This window comes from Dendropsophus ebraccatus, chromosome 3, assembly GCF_027789765.1.
Source record: "Dendropsophus ebraccatus isolate aDenEbr1 chromosome 3, aDenEbr1.pat, whole genome shotgun sequence".
NCBI classification, from domain to species: domain Eukaryota; kingdom Metazoa; phylum Chordata; class Amphibia; order Anura; family Hylidae; genus Dendropsophus; species Dendropsophus ebraccatus.
This window is the reverse complement of record NC_091456.1, coordinates 46,259,040-46,275,983: the sequence shown is the minus strand read 5'-3', so window position 1 is coordinate 46,275,983 and position 16,944 is coordinate 46,259,040. Positions and strand designations below refer to the sequence as shown.

The 16,944-nt window shown below is 44.1% G+C and overlaps 2 protein-coding genes across 2 annotated transcripts; one reads left to right on the top strand and one right to left on the bottom strand.

Moving 5' to 3' along the window:
* The first annotated feature begins 691 nt into the window (after window positions 1-691).
* Window positions 692-10,135, top strand: EMC9 (ER membrane protein complex subunit 9). The gene is made up of 6 exons (XM_069961656.1): window positions 692-796; window positions 4,065-4,257; window positions 4,456-4,532; window positions 6,671-6,740; window positions 6,824-6,921; window positions 8,674-10,135. The coding sequence occupies exons 2-6, from the start codon at window positions 4,069-4,071 to the stop codon at window positions 8,852-8,854; spliced, it is 615 nt and encodes a 204-aa protein (XP_069817757.1). The 5' UTR covers window positions 692-796; window positions 4,065-4,068; the 3' UTR covers window positions 8,855-10,135.
* LOC138785577 (proteasome activator complex subunit 1-like) lies at window positions 9,015-16,821 on the bottom strand. Its single transcript, XM_069961657.1, has 7 exons — window positions 16,739-16,821; window positions 14,978-15,075; window positions 14,757-14,825; window positions 14,609-14,676; window positions 12,663-12,717; window positions 12,018-12,104; window positions 9,015-9,252 (listed from the first exon to the last, which is right to left on the bottom strand). The coding sequence occupies exons 2-7, from the start codon at window positions 14,978-14,980 to the stop codon at window positions 9,172-9,174; spliced, it is 363 nt and encodes a 120-aa protein (XP_069817758.1). The 5' UTR covers window positions 14,981-15,075; window positions 16,739-16,821; the 3' UTR covers window positions 9,015-9,171.
* Window positions 16,822-16,944: the final 123 nt, after the last annotated feature.

The window sequence follows — 16,944 nt, the reverse complement described above, 5'->3', positions numbered from 1 at the left end:
AGTGTGCCTACGGACTGGTGGGGGGGGGTCCACATTGGGTGGAAAACCCAAGGCCCAGGGTACAATTAATCCACCGCTGCCTGGGCTAGTTGTTCTCCATCAGGCTTCAGCTGTTTTTAAAAGAATAGTGGTGCATGATGCAGTATTTCCATTAAAACCCTATTCACCATTCCATCAATTGTGCCTTTGTCACATTTTAAGGGGCTATCCAGCACTACAAAAACATGGCCACTTTCTTCCACAGACAGCACCACTCTTATCTACAGTTTGGTTTGGGTTTTGCAACTCAGTTCCATTGAAGTAAATGGAGTTTACCACACCTGACCTGGAGATATGAGTGAAGCCAACACTTTAGGAAGGTGGCCATGTTTTATAGCACTGTGTAACTCGTTTAAACATGAGTTTTCAGTTTTAATGGGGGATTCCCACGATTTCTTGGGACTTCACCATTCAGAAGATCTCACAAACCAGTAATCCCCATCCAGTGGCTCTCCAGTTGTTATAAAACTACAACTCCCATCATGCCATGCCAGGGTATGCTGGCGGTTGTTGTTCTGCCACAGATAGGCGCACGGTGACACGCCACACATGCACGTTCCAAGTGCGCAGGCGCAGTTTCAAGCCCCGCCCATCACACGCGAGTCCCTGATTCAGCGTCTTCCTGATAGTAGCGGAAGTGGTGAGCGTTCCTCCAATCACAACACAGCACTTGGGCGTTGTCACGCGTCTACACCAATCAGAGTAGTTTGGGGGCGGAGAGCAGCAGCCGGTGAAGCGGTGGTCCGGGAGCTGTCAGGTTAGTGTATATCACTGCCAGCTGTTAGTACGGGTAGCTGATAGCGGTGTCACCGTGGTGCCTGGCAGCGGCAGTACATGGGAAGTCTCTGTATAGGGAGGGCGGATGGGATCGCTGCAGCCATGTGCTCCGTGTACACAATGCACTGGGATTGGGATTAGGAGCGGGCATTGTTGTTCCTCCTTGCAGATGGTGAAATATAATAGCTATGTCCTACTGCACTGATAGGTGTCTATGTCCATGAGCCATGTCCTACTGCACTGATAGGTGTCTATGTCCTATGAGCCATGTCCTACTGCACTGATAGGTGTCTATGTCCATGAGCCATGTCCTACTGCACTGATAGGTGTCTATGTCCATGAGCCATGTCCTACTGCACTGATAGGTGTCTATGTCCTATGAGCCATGTCCTACTGCACTGATAGGTGTCTATGTCCATGAGCCATGTCCTACTGCACTGATAGGTGTCTATGTTCATGAGCCATGTCCTACTGCACTGATAGGTGTCTATGTCCTATGAGCCATGTCCTACTGCACTGATAGGTGTCTATGTCCATGAGCCATGTCCTACTGCACTGATAGGTGTCTATGTTCATGAGCCATGTCCTACTGCACTGATAGGTGTCTATGTCCTATGAGCCATGTCCTACTGCACTGATAGGTGTCTATGTCCATGAGCCATGTCCTACTGCACTGATAGGTGTCTATGTCCATGAGCCATGTCCTACTGCACTGATACGTGTCTATGTCCATGAGCCATGTCCTACTGCACTGATAGGTGTCTATGTCCATGAGCCATGTCCTACTGCACTGATAGGTGTCTATGTCCATGAGCCATGTCCTACTGCACTGATAGGTGTCTATGTCCTATGAGCCATGTCCTACTGCACTGATAGGTGTCTATGTCCATGAGCCATGTCCTACTGCACTGATAGGTGTCTATGTCCATGAGCCATGTCCTACTGCACTGATAGGTGTCAATGTCCATGAGCCATGTCCTGCTGCACTGATAGGTGTCTATGTTCATGAGCCATGTCCTACTGCACTGATAGGTGTCTATGTCCATGAGCCATGTCCTACTGCACTGATAGGTGTCTATGTCCATGAGCCATGTCCTGCTGCACTGATAGGTGTCACGGTCCATGAGCCATGTCCTACTCCACTGATAGGTGTCACGGTCCATGAGCCATGTCCTGCTGCACTGATAGATGTCTGTCCCTGAGCCATGTCCTACTGCACTGATAGATGTCTATGTCCATGAGCCATGTCCTACTGCACTGATAGATGTCTATGTCCATGAGCCATGTCCTACTGCACTGATTGATGTCTATGTCCATAAGCAATGTCCTACTGAACTGATTGATGTCTATGTCCATGAGCCATGTCCTAATGCACTGATAGGTGTCTATAGAGCTCCCCCCCTTTGCCTGCTGCCTCCTCTCATGCTGTGGTGTATGTTATACCTATTGCTGGCTGCTCACCATCATTTCCATGTGGTCCCTATGTAATATGTACCAGTATTGGTCGCAATTTACTAAAGTGACTGTACCACTAGGCCCAGGCTGAAGCACTGGAGGCGGGCCAACCCACCTTTAGTGGGAGGAAACCCCCACCCCTCTATGATAGGGTTCCATTGATTCTAATGGAGTCACGTCATGGAGGGGCTAGGGTTTCTTCCCACTGGGGGTGGGTCGGCCCGCCTCCAGTGCTTCTGCCTGGGCCTGGTGGTACATTCACTTTAAGGGTGCCTTCACACGTACCGTATCGCTGCATTTGTAATGCTGCGTTTTTATCGCTGCGTTTTTGGTGCGATTTTTATATACGAGTTTTGATGTTCACATGAAAATCAAAACGCGCATGTAAAAAATGCAGCGTTAAAAATGCAGCGATACGGTACGTGTGAAGGCACCCTTAAAGTGAATGTACCACCATCACTTTTACATCGCTTTGTGTTTTTACATTACACAGACCAGCGTGGGGCTGCCGGTGGCACGGTCCGTGTTGGTTCCTGCACACGGCTCCGATCTATTCTTCAGCACCGTCCCTCCCGGTGCAATAAGGATAGGCCAGCCGGCCCCCCAGTGTGAGGAAACCCCTACCCCTCTGTGACGCAGCTCCATTGAAATCAATAGAGCCAGGTCACAAAGGGGAGATGGTCACGCTGGCCTGTCCCCAGGGAACCAGGTGCCGGTTCTAAAACAAGACTGCGACACCAGCATCCTTGCACTGGTCGGGTAATGTAGAAAATACAAAGCGATGTAACTGGTGGTACATTCAGCTTTGTTTTTCACACAGCAACCAATCGCTGGGCTGGGCCTCATAGCAAACTTTTGGAGTAACCTGTGCTGGAGACATGTCAGAAGCTACTGATTGCAGCGGGTGCTGAGACTTGCTGCACTCCTGAGATACAACCCGGGGACAAGGGGAGTGTGCGGCACTATGTTCCAACCAGATGACTGAACATCCAACTCTTTTGCTCCATTTATTCTTTCTGCCACCCTTAGCTTAATCGTCTCCAGAAGAATATTTTAATGTTTAAACCTGCTCAGGGTGGCAGAAAAAATACTCACCTGCCACCCCTGCCTATCCCCTGCTCAGAGCTTCCTTATCTCCATCCTAACACATAGGAAGTACTTGCTCAGCCGATCACACCATCATTGTATACATACCATTAGCATTGCGGTGTGACCCGGCCTGTTGCTAAAAAAAAAAATTCTTTATCCTGGTTCTGTGACTGTCTGCACCCGCCCTGTTCTCCAGCCACCACCTCCAGAATGATTGACAGCTAGAGGAGGCAGTTGTCAGCCCAAAAATACCGGACAGCAGGGCAGAAGCAGACCCACCTCTGTGCACTGTCAGCCAGGGATAAAGCAACACGTCAGATCACACAGCAGCAGCGGTGAGGAGGTGTATGCAGTGCTGGTGTGATTGGCCAAGGGAAACTGACAGCACGGATACGCAGTTTTAATATGTCAGTAAAGAAGAACATTGGTTCGGTCGCTAGGGGCTAAAATACACCTGTGTGTAACCGGCCTAATAGCAATTTTGTCAATAAAAATGTATTGTATATTATTATATAGCGTTTTTATGTAAAGTGGCATCAAATGCACACTGTGAAATCTGCGGCGGATTAAGTACTCGTGAACGTGCCCAAAATATCAGCGTTTAGTATTGTTTTGTGAAACACCTAGTAAACCATGGACCATCATGTTATGGTGATGTTTTATGGAGCTTTACCTGGATGTGTTGTCTTTCTGTTCTTTCCCAGGACAATGTGTGAGGTTGAGCTGAGCACACGTGTGTATGTGAAGATGATTTTACATGCCGCCCGCTATCCACACAGCACAGTGAGTGGGGCTCTCCTGGGGCGCAGGACACCGGGCTGCCTGACATTATGTGACTGTGTCCCTATCAGCCACCAGCTGCCGCTTGCACTCAGTCTAGAGGTGGCTCTAACACAGGTACGTAGATTTTCTTATTCAAGAAACAATGTACATGTCCTGCAAAGGGTCATTGTGACATTATGACGCACATGATGTGCAAAATAACCAAAGGCAAAAAGAGAAACAAACAATGCCACCGCTTACCCTTTACTGTGTGTGCCATTGTCTCTGCTTTATTCCTGGATTTGACTGTGATTTATCATGCTGTGCCCACAGATAGACTCCTGGAGCGCTCTTCAAGGACTGGTAATTGCAGGGTTCTACCAAGCAAACGCTGGTCTTAGAGATACAAGGTCAGCAACTCTATTTAATGGATACTGGTTTCCACCACATCACTGTAACCATTACATTTGACATGTGTTTTATTAACGTGAATGTACCAGCAGGTACATCGCATTAAGATTTTTACATCAATAGACCTGCACTGGTGCGTCAGTTCTTTTATTTGAACTGCGGCCTGGTCCCCGTGCACGGCACTGGTCTATTCCCGGCCACTGACACAGCCTGAAACATTGGAGGCGAGCCCTCCTGCCCCCAGTGTTACAATCTCCTCTCTGTGACACGGCTCCATTCGAATCAATAGAGCCATGTCGCGGAGGGGAGGGGGTTTTGTCACACATTTTGCAGCTTTTTCTGCCAACTCAGCCACTTTACCCCTCTGCTACTTCACTGCTACTTTACTGCTACCTTCCCCTCTGCTACATCACTGCTACCTCTCCTCTGCTACATGACTGCTACCTCCCCTCTGCTACATCACTGCTACCTCCCCTCTGCTACATCACTGCTACCTTCCCTCTGCTACATCACTGCTACCTCCCCTCTGCTACATCACTGCTACCTCCCCTCTGCTACATCACTGCTACCTCCCCTCTGCTACATCACTGCTACCTCCCCTCTGCTACATCACTGCTACCTCCCCTCTGCTACATCACTGCTACCTCCCCTCTGCTACATGACTGCTACCGCCCCTCTGCTACTTCACTGCTGCCTGCCCTCTGCTACTTCACTGCTGCCTCCCCTCTGCTACTTCACTGCTACCTCCCCTCTGCTACTTCACTGCTACCTCCCCTCTGCTACTTCACTGCTACCCTCCCTCTGCTACATTACTGCTACCTCCCCTCTGCTACTTCACTGCTACCTCCCCTCTGCTACTTTGCTGCTACCCCCCTCTGCTACTTCACTGCTACCTCCCCTCTGCTACTTCACTGCTACCTCCCCTCTGCTACTTCACTGCTACCTCCTCTCTGCTACATCACTGCCACCTTGCTCGTGCTACCTCACTGCCACCTTGCCCGTGCTACCTCACTGCTACATCCCCTCTGCTACATTACTGCTACCCCCATCTGCTACATTACTGCTACCTCCCCTCTGCTACATTACTGCTACTTCCCCTCTGCTACATTACTGCTACCTCCCCTCTGCTACATCACTGCTACCTCCCCTCTGCTACATTACTGCTACCTCCCCTCTGCTACATCACTGCTACCCCCCTCTGCTACTTCACTGCTACCTCCTCTCTGCTACATCACTGCTACCTCCCCTCTGCTACATTACTGCTACCTCCCCTCTGCTACATTACTGCTACCCCCCTCTGCTACATCACTGCTACCTCCCTCTGCTACATTACTGCTACCCCACTCTGCTACATCACTGCTACCTCCCCTCTGCTACATCACTGCTACCTCCCCTCTGCTACATCACTGCTACCCCCCTCTGCTACTTCACTGCTACCTCCTCTCTGCTACATCACTGCTACCTCCCCTCTGCTACATTACTGCTACCTCCCCTCTGCTACATTACTGCTACCCCCCTCTGCTACATCACTGCTACCTCCCTCTGCTACATTACTGCTACCCCACTCTGCTACATTACTGCTACCTCTCCTCTGCTACATTACTGCTACCCTCCCTCTGCTACATTACTGCTACCTCCCCTCTGCTACATTACTGCTACCCCCCTCTGCTACTTCACTGCTACCTCCTCTCTGCTACATCACTGCTACCTCCTCTCTGCTACATCACTGCTACCTCACTGCTACAGCTTCTGCTACCTTACTACATCACCTCTGCTATATCCTGTGGGTATCAGCTCTGTTACACCATAGACCAATCAGGGAGGTGCACTGCACGATGGGAAATGTAGTTTCCTTGGATATAGGTGAGCTTTTTTTAAAAAAAAAAAATTGTAACTCAGGAACAGTGGCAGCTAGAAAGACGGGGGATGGCTCAAAATACTCAGGGGGCCTTGGTGAGTAAAACCATCTAGGCTTGGAAACATTTCAGCATTTCATGTTTTGCTTTTGGGGGGAATACCACTTTAACATAAATGTGATAAAAAGATAATACCCAGAGTTGCTTTAAGGGGTACTCCGGAGAGTGGTGACTTTTTTTTTTATTTTGGTACAGTGCTTAAATAAAGTTCTATTTTTCAGTATCAACGCTGCAACTCTTCGCTCAGCCTCCCTGATAGCTGAATACCAGGATGATACAGTGTTAATATTGGTAAGAGGGTGTGCTTAAAGAAAATACAATAAGCTCTCTCTTTGGTGAGCATTTCTCTTAGTGTATTTCTTTTTCCTATTTAGATGGATAATGAGCGTCTGTCACCCAATCCTGGCATCCCCCCTTTAACGGTTCTACATCAAAACACCAACAAACAGTGGGTTCCCAAGGAAAAAACTTTGTAAGCACCATTGCATAGTATTTGATGATGCCACATCCGTCATCCATGTAAAAAACAAAAAAACAAAAAAAACAACTTAGAAAATTTGAAATGTATTATAAAACTGTAAATGGTGAGACATCACACTAGTTTAAGTGCTGCCTCATGTCCCCTGGTGTGTTGCTGCACAGAAGCGGAATGTTTGCAGCTATATTTAAAGAGTACCTGTCATTAAAAAACCATGTGACACGTCGGAGAGACGTAAATGGTGAAGGAGTCTAACAGCATCCACATTTCATCAATACTCCTTGAAGTTTTAATCCATATCTGAGAAAATCACAGCAATGTTTCGACCCTTAGGTTTTATATAGACATCACACTAAGAGTCAAAACATTACTCACACTAAGGGTGGAAACGTTGCTGTGATTTTCTTGGATATGGAATAAAACTTGAACTGACATTGTGGCATCTTTTGCCAACTCCTGTACCTGGTTCCACAGTGCTGTAGGACCTCAGATCAGTTAGGCTGAGTTCACACTACGTTTTGCAATTCGTATTTTTATCCGTTCTTTGCAAAAAAAACGATGGATAAAACGGATGCAACTGTCTGCATCCGTTTTTCTATTGACATCCATAAAACGGATTAAAAATGGATCTGGGTAAAAAAAAAAAAAAAAAAAACACCTTTTTTTTTTTTTTTTTATAATGGAAGTCAATGGAAAAACGGATGCACACAGTTGCAGCGTTTTTTTCCATCCATTTTTTAATCCGTTTTTTATCCATTTTTTGCAAAAAAAATGGATGAAAAAAACAGATAGCAAAAACGTTGTGTGAACGCAGCCTTATTACGACAGAGGGACGTGTCAGACCATGACCGATCAGTAAGACAAGAGGGGAGAAGACCACGCTGCAGCTCTGTGTCTGGGACCTAGATGGACCACATAGACTTGCATTAAAAGTCTGCATGGACTTCTGACTCGTTCTCCTGAACAGTTGTCGTCTGAACCTGACTGATCTAAAATCAAATCATCATGCCTGTGGGTAATAAAAAAAATGGTAACTATAAGTAAGTGCTCATTAACACCATGTTTTGCCCATATGAGCCACAGATGCATCAGAAAAATGTCAAAATGGCATGCCCCCGTATCAGTGCTTGGGCAGCCACTGACCCTATTCATTTCAATGGCCCAAACACAGTCAGCTAGTTTGCTGCACTTTTCTGTCAGAGACTGTCAGCTGACTATATTTGTTCATTGAAATGAATGAGAGCCGAGTCTTTTCGATCATGGATTTGTCATTATGCCATTTAGATTTTTTTTTTTTATGTATTCAAAGCTTGGCCAAAACATAGTGTGAACGCTGCCTCAGGCTGGGTTCACACTACATATATTTCAGTCAGTATTGTGGTCCTCATATTGCAACCAAAACCAGGAGTGGATTGAAAACACAGAAAGGATCTTTTCACACAATGTTGAAATTGAGTGGATGACTGCCATATAATGGCAAATATTTGCTGTTATTATAAAACAACGGCTGTTATATTGAAATAATGGCAGTTATTTACTGTTATATGGCGGCCATCCACTCAATTTCACCATTGTGTGAACAGATCCTTTCTGTGTTTTTAATCCACTCCTGGTTTTGGTTGCAATATGAGGACCACAATACTGACTGAAATATATGTAGTGTGAACCCAGCCCTATACTGTAAGTGTGTTGGAGCATACCCTGTGGTAGTTAGTGTATTTATATTGTTTTACATTTTTCTCATAGGGTAATGTGGGGCCATTGGGAAGAGACTCAGCGTATTACAAGGCACCTTCTTCAGGCTAAGGACTACCAGCGACTTATTGACTTTGACACTCACCTTGAAGATATCAGAAATGACTGGACTAATGAAGCCCTGAATGTGGAAATAAGCCGACTAGCTAGTGTAGCAAATGGTAGCACATGACCTCTGACAATAGTGGACGAGGCATAGGGCATGGCAATATTCTATTTTATAAGGTTATTCTAGATAGGCTAGTTATCTAGTTATGTTATTGTACTAACTTAAAAATCCAAAAATTTCATTTATTGGAACTGACTCGATTAATGTAAAGAAGGTCTCAGTCTTGAAATCATTGATATGTTTATTTTGCTTCCACGTTTGTCATTGCATCAATCTGGGATTCAATTACAAGAAATGGAAATCTACATCCTATGCAGATAGGTCATGTGACGAATATCGCAAATCTACGCAGCTAAGAGTGAATGATACAAGAGGTGTGTTTAGTAGATGAGCCTCTTGGCGTCTCCACGAGGTTTTTTAATCTTGCTGTAATTCTTGACAATGATATCATATAGCATGGCCTGAGGAAGGAAATAATAATGTTAGGAAGAAACGTACCACAATGTGTAATCTGTCTGGTTAGGTGGCTGGTTTCAGGTGGAGGCCACAGCTTCTCTGGACTGTTAGCCCATTCGGCACTAAAAATATGTCAGGTCCTGTGACTCATGGGACCAGTGTTTTCTTCATTAAGTAATCAGCATAACCTCATTTTTTGGGGGGTGGGACTGGATCTGTCCCCATATTATGCACAACGCAGTATGATCACAGATTGCTTTGAATGTACCACTTTCATTAGTAAAAAAAAAACAAAAAAAGAAAACTTTTAAATGACCTAGTCGGTGCCATCGCAAAAAAATCTGAAGGCGCTGTACATTTTTCAAATTTCAGACGATCTTCACCAGTTTCTCTATATGCAAATGAGGTCACTTGGTGCACTGGAGGCGGGCCCAGTGCACTGATATCTCCTCCCCCTGGGTGAGGTGGCAGCCTTCTGAATCAAGTCAGGCCCCGGTCTGGCTCTGCCTCAGCGAGTCACCCAAGGGAGGAGATGTTGGGGCTCTTGGTGCAACAAGTAACCTCATTTGCATATAAAGAAACCTGCGCAAATCACAGGAACCATTAAAAATTTGAGGGCACTATCAATTTCTACAAGCAAGCACTGGCCAGGTCGTATAAAAATATTTTCTTACTTATGGAAGTGGTACATTCGCTTTAAGGTGTATGCACAGTGGTCATTGTAAAATAAGTTGTGTCCTTTAAAGCTGCACCCACTTTATGAATTTATCATGTCCTAATAGACTATATAAAAATAGATTGTTTAAAGTAAATAATGGAATCTATTTTCTATGGAATATATGTAAGTTCCTGTTTAAAATACTTTGTTCTCTCCTATATTTAATTCTGACAAGCAATATAGTTATAAAATTCAATAGTCAGCTATGCATTTCTGTGTATAAATAAGGCTATTGGTAATTATTCTTAAAATAATGAAAAAGTTGCTAATTCTGATTTCCTATTGGTTTGGTCACTTTATTTTATGACTGCAAATTGTAAAGATATGGTGCGTATTGGGTACTATACCAGAACTAACTTATATGTCATTTTTAGACATGGAGGACCTACTACAAGCAGCTAGGATCTGATCAAACTGCAACTCTCAAAGTGCCCAAATCCAGCTACATTCAGACCTATACCAGTGCCTATACCAGCTAATGAGAGTTAGGATTTTCATATCACTTTTGTCAGTTTATTTACATCAGTAATTATTACAGTTTTAGGCTGGGTTCACACTATGTATATTTGAGGCTGTATTTGGTCCTCATGTCAGGTCCTCATAGCAACCAAAACCAGGAGTGGATTGAAAACACAGAAAGGCTCTGTTCACATAATGTTGAAATTGAGTGGATGGCCGCCATATAACAGTAAATAACTGCCATTATTTCAATATAACAGCCGTTGTTTTAAAATAACAGCAAATATTTGACATTAAATGACGGCCATCCACTCAATTACAACATTATGTGAACAGAGCCTTTCTGTGTTTTCAATCCACTCCTTGTTTTGGTTGCTATACAGCCTCAAATATACGTAGTGTGAACATAGCCTTAGGCTATGTTCAGACCTCGTATGAGACCGGCCCTTCTATGACCCGGTAGGGTCACGGAACGGGCGGTCTCTGAAAAGATGATCCCAGCTGGTACTGCAGTACCGGTCAGATGATCTTTAGGGCTGCAGAGTTCTGATGCAGGCGCATCCGTGCGTGCCCGCATCAGAACTCTCCACTGCACACTATGGAGCGAGCCGCTGGAGCTGCTCGCTTCATAGTGTGCACTGACAGGGTTTCTGCGGCCGCTATTCAATAAAGTTCAATGTCAGTTGTTTGCGGTGCCGCTAGGGATCCCGGCCCGAGCGTATAGTATGTGCATACACTCCGGCCGGGATCCCATAGACGGCAAAGTAAGGTATATTTTCGTAATAATCACGGCCATTGTACAACGGCCGTGGTTTTACGAAAATATACATTGTGTGAATGTAGCCTTAAAATGTAAGGGTCTTTCCACCCATGCAGTTTTTACATACATGCTTCAGGCTGCAGGGGAAAAAAAAAAGGAAAAATACTCACCTGGTCTGCGTTTAGCCCCCCCTGTGGTCCTCTTCTTATTGATTCCTTTGTTATTTTGTAGGTAGGAAATGCCCACTCAGCCAATCATTTTCCTAAGTGGGCATTTTCTGCCAGCATGAAGTGGCACAGGAAGGTGTAAGAAGATGAAGACAGCAGGGACCAGAAGCTCAGGAAAGCAGCAGGAGAGTGGGTTGGGTAAGTATGTATCTTTTTTCCCCTGCAGTCCAAGGCATATATCAGAAAACCTTGTTGAGTACAAAGGCCTCTTTTTGGGTAATTTTTGTCTTTAAAAAAGTATTATTTTTTTTTTAGACATTTACAGCCCAATGTTTTTTTTTCCAAGCTGCGTAATGGCTGCAAAACTATCTGAAAGAATGGTTCAAAAAAGCTATAACAATATTCCAAGTGAAAAAAAAACAGCTGTGTTTATGTTCACATAGCCGCCTTAAAGTTCTGTTTTTGCTATTACCTTACTTCCTCTATAAACAGTCTCTATTCCTGTTTAGGATTTAACCATTTGTATAGTCTTAGAGGTAAAATATTTCAGATTTTTTTTTTTATGTTAACATGTCTATTTTTCAGCTGTCACTTTTATATGCTGCTTCCCCCATGCCAACACATTGCCTCGTACTGACAGACAAAACCCCACCCTGAAACACTCACATAGAAGTTCCTTATGTCCATAGCTGCGATCCGGAGCTCGCAGTACTGGGATTCATCCAGCTGCTGAACAAGTGCACGATAATCACCCTGAGAAAGGCAAAAGGACAGCACTTCAGTGGTTATGGGGACAGAGACAACTGGGGATATAAAAATTCTAATTTGAATCCTGAAACCTCTTAAAAAGAATATATCGCCTACATTGTTTAACTTATTAGCCAGATTTTTTTTTTCTAATTGTAATGTATTTTATATTTAAGTACATAATAATGGGGCAGATATCTTGCCTGAGCTGTTTTTTTTTTTTTTTTTTTAAACAGCATTTAGTGATGTGCTTTACAGCACGCCCTAAGAACACCTCCAGACCTTGTTTTTTTGTATGAAACCCATTTGTAAGCATGCTCTGTGGCCTTGGTGACCTATGCAGAGGCCATTCTATGGGGAAGTTTTCGCTGTTTCATTGGCCTTCCCCTTATCACAAATAGAACTGGAAGTATCAACTTTGTTTTAGTGGTGAAAATTAAAACTGATTTCAGGATTATTGTATAACATAGAAAAATGGAAAAGTATAAAACATAAAATTTGATTTCATTGATGTCATTTTCTGGTGACCCATTCCCTTTAGGGGCAATCTATGCATAGGCTTACCACATGGGGACTTTTTGACGCTTTGGCTACAGCATCTCCTCGATCGGAGAGATATCTAAAGAAGGCAAAAATGACATGATGAGAAGCCTGTCCTGCTGGTTCCATCCATATTTGTCATCCGACTAGAGAAAAAAAGACCTAATGGTCCTCCAGTGCTAATGGTATATCGTTGTATTGAGCTTACAGGTAGAGGTTGCACAACACTAGGCAATAAGAAGCTAAACAAATGATGTACAGTATAACTTCTGCAGGATCAGTGTACAGTTACATTTACATGCTGCCTAACTTACCGGCCCTGGTCCTTATCCATCTCTGCAACATCCCCATCCCCTTTGTGAAGTTGGCAATCCAACATTTCATTGTTGGGGATGGTGTCTGTATCTTTGCTTTATGGCCTTAGACCATTGTTCCTAACATCAGAGTATTCATGTGAAGATGCAGATACAGTGATGTCGTAAATGAAAAACCTGGACTGCTAAAAACCAGATCCGTAACGTTCTTAGCAATTAATCCAGGTTCTGTTTGGAATCCAACTACAGTTGGGTCCACGTATGGTGGCGTTGTGAGTGCCTTTGCTGTGGAGTAACACACTGCCCCATCTGCTGGTGTGATGGTTTGAGAAGCCAGTGCATATGGTATGATAGTCGGTCATCCTTAGGGTGCGTTCACACTACGGAATTCAGGCAGATGACCAGCTGCCGATTCCGCCGCTTGTTCGTGCCCACGTGTATGTCCCCCCCGTGCCGGGCGAATTCTGCCGTCCGCCTAAATAATTGACGTCAATTCTTTGGGTGGATGGCGGAATCTGCCCGACCATAGAATGGAGTCTATGGCATGGGTGGAGATGCGGTTGAGCGACAGAATCTGTGTTGGGTTATGCGCCCGGATTCCTCAGGGTCCATTTACACAAAAAGATTATCTGGCAAAGATTTGAAGCCAAAGCCAGGAATGAATTTGAAAAAAATTAGAGATCTCAAGCTTTCCTTTATGACCAGATCTTTGTAGTCTGTTCCTGGCTTTGGCTTCAAATCTTTGGCGGATAATCTGTCAGATAATCTTTCTGTGTAAATGGACCCTGAGTGTGAACCCGCCCTCTAGGAATATGAGGGACACTAACAGCTCTTTGAAATGTGCAGGACATCCTGCAGCCACTTGTGTTGCCTCATACCAGGGCTTCCTACTGGTACTTTCAGAAGTATAATGCTCCCACACACACAGCAACAGTTTCCCAAGGTATCTCCAGCAGATTGCAACACGTCCTTGACATGCAAGATTTCTTGCCAATCGTGCATTACGGAAGTAACTGGGATTCCAGGTTCAGCAACCTAAGAGTGTGCAGGATCCACAGGTCTGATGTGCATCAGGATGTCATACAGAACCTATATGCTACCATGCCGTTTCCAGGGTAGAGGTGCCCAACGGTACTAGACACTCCTTACAATTGTACCAACCTATCCTTTCACTCTAACATTGTAATTACTTACATATATTATCATTGCATTCATAAATTTGAAGATTTATTGGATTCCAACAACTCATTCTTGGTGCGTTATTTATTTTGCCATTGAGTGTGTTTTCTTCTTCCTCCCTCCTCCTCTTTTCCCCATACCAGTCTATGCTACCTCATTTTCCACTTGTATCTTCATTGTCTTGTATTTTATACTGAACTGTATTTATGTATCACCAGACTTGCTATAGTTCTATATGTCTTGATCGCATGCTGCATACTGGATTGCTATGATCTGCTCATTTATGTTCACGAATAAAAGAAAAAAATCTAAAAAAGTAGTGTTACATGCTAGCCGTTCAGATGAAAGTCTGTCCGTGTAACATGCACAGGCATCTTGAGACCACCAACTTTCAGGGTAGGGGACCCATCTTTATTAGACAAAACCTTTAATAAATCGAGTTGATATAACGTCATGCCATGTAGAGGTGTCACTTACTTGGATATCTGAGTATGAGATGCATCTATCTTTGTCCTCACATTTGTCATCAGTTCAAATACTTTTTCCTAGGAACAGAAAAGTCTAACATAGTACCAGCCAATATAAACTGCAATGTTACATCATGGATGAGGGTCACATGACTCACCTGAACTGCAACTCCAAAGTTATTCCCGTCCTCAATCTGTGGAATATGAAGCTGCAGCCAAAGGGTAACCTGAGAAGGACACAATATACAGAGTATAGGAGAAGTGCTTATCCCATTGCTTTCCAATTTACATTTTTAGCTTCCTCATCTATCAAATCACTGCTTCCTGTCTTCTGCAAATACCCCAATGCTACGGCTTTCTACAACGCATTGCTTCTTACCATGTTCAAACTTTCCTTTAATTGCTGGATTTCAGTCTTTATCTTTTTCTGCAAACTTGTGATTTTCTCATTACAGGAAATTGGACCACAGGGAGGACCTGGAAAGACAGTTTTGTGTATTATTTTTAAAGGGCATGTCCACCATGTTACAACATAGACAGATAGATACTTATTTTGCCCTGATGAGTTATAGCTTGTGTTATAGTATAAAGCCCCTATTACACGGGGCTAAAGAGAGAAGCAAACAAGCGCTGTCAGCGCTCATTTTCTCCTCGTTCCCTGCTTGCTGCCAGCGCTATTACATGCATCGGCAGCAAGCGGGTGAGAGTCGGGGGTCCACAGGGGGCTGCCCGGGTGATCTGCTGCTGGCGCTCCTATTCCACAGAGCGGCGGCAGCAAATCGCCGCTAAGTCGTTAGCCTTTCAACATCGACATCGTTCATGTCGGCTGATCGTTGTCTTCTATTACACAAGACAAATATCTGCCGTAACGTCAGAATACGGCCGATAATCGTTTTGTGTAATAGGGCCTTAAGGCTATGTTCACACACACAGTATTTTTGCTTAGTATTTTGCAACTCAAACCAGGAGTGGATTGAAAACACAGAAAGGCTATGTTCACACACTGTTGAAATTTAAATGATGGCCATTATTTAATGGCAAATACCAGCCATTATTTCAAAACAACGGGCATTGTTTTAAAATAACGGCAATTATAAATGATGGCCATCCACTCAATTTCAACAGTGTGTGAACATAGCCTTTCTGTGTTTTCAATCCACTCCTGGTTTGGGTTGCAAAATACTGAGCATGTGAACATAGCCACAACTTGCATTTATTGTTATGAAGGCTTCAGAGCTGAAATCTCTCAGCAGTCTTTGTTTTAATTATGCTTTGTTGTCAACACACACACACACACACACACACACTACAGTATTGGTATTAGCTATCTATAATTTTTGCATGGTTTCATTCATTATAGTTTTATCTATTGTTTTTGGATGCTAAAAACAGCATAGTAAATGCCTAAGACAACATTATCTTCACACACACACAAAAAAATACATTGCCTGTGCTGTAATACTCTGCAGATTTTCACAAATGTGTAAAATCCACTGTTGTTGTCAGGGGCGGATTAACTTTACCATAGGCCCAGGCTTTTCACCAAGCCTGGGCCCCCCCACCCCACTGTAACTATGGTAGCACTAGCCTGGCGTTCATAGTACAGGATAGATAATGTCATGATGTCCTGATTTGTGCAAAATTGCCATAAAAAAAACTGTGATTTTTGCAAATCATGGCGGAAGTGTAGCCAGGAGACAGTACACCACTGAAAGTATTAGTCTTTTTGCGTGGTCATGGGCCCCCCAGGAGCTCAGGGCCCCGGACTGCCGCCCGAAACGCCCCTATTATAATCCACTACTGGTTGTCGTCCTGCACAAACAACCCTATTGCTGACAATGTGTGTTCATGAAATGACCAGTGCACTGTAAAGGTCTTTTTACACGGCCCGACACAAACATTGCAGTGCCTTCAGAAGGTATAAGTAATTGAGCGACCAGGCCACACGTCACCTGTTAACACAGAGAGATGTGGGGCCAATAGTGATAAATTTTACCGCCACACAAAAGATACGATCAGTCAAGGAGCAGGTGTTTTCCCTAATCGTTGACACGTTTATTGGCCAAAGGAGCGTTTCTAGCAAAATTGCTGACCTGTGTAAAAGGGGTGTAAGTATGGCATTAACATTTCAACTCCCTACCTTTATCATCATCATCGTCTTTCTTTTTTTCATCTTTTTCATTTTTCTATATAGTAATAAAAAACAGGAAAGTAAATATGTATGTTCATTAAAGTTTTATTTCATGCAGAAGGATGTACGGTGTCTGTGCTTATAGCATGTGTGTTTTCAACTAACAGCAGGGATCTCGGGCTGGGGGGGGAAAAGACAGCGCTACTTTAGGCCCC

What these genes read in the sequence shown, in the direction of transcription:
- EMC9 (XM_069961656.1), top strand. Translation starts at nt 4,069, where the DNA reads ATGTGTGAGGTTGAGCTGAGCACACGTGTGTATGTGAAGATGATTTTA. An exon ending in TAGAGGTGGCTCTAACACAG is followed by an intron (nt 4,258 to 4,455) that starts GTACGTAGATTT and finishes CTGTGCCCACAG; the next exon opens with ATAGACTCCTGGAGCGCTCT. An exon ending in GTTCCCAAGGAAAAAACTTT is followed by an intron (nt 6,922 to 8,673) that starts GTAAGCACCATT and finishes TTTTTCTCATAG; the next exon opens with GGTAATGTGGGGCCATTGGG.
- LOC138785577 (XM_069961657.1), bottom strand. An exon ending in TCTCATACTCAGATATCCAA is followed by an intron (nt 12,718 to 14,608) that starts GTAAGTGACACC and finishes TGCCTTCTTTAG; the next exon opens with ATATCTCTCCGATCGAGGAG. An exon ending in TGGACATAAGGAACTTCTAT is followed by an intron (nt 9,253 to 12,017) that starts GTGAGTGTTTCA and finishes TTCCTTCCTCAG; the next exon opens with GCCATGCTATATGATATCAT.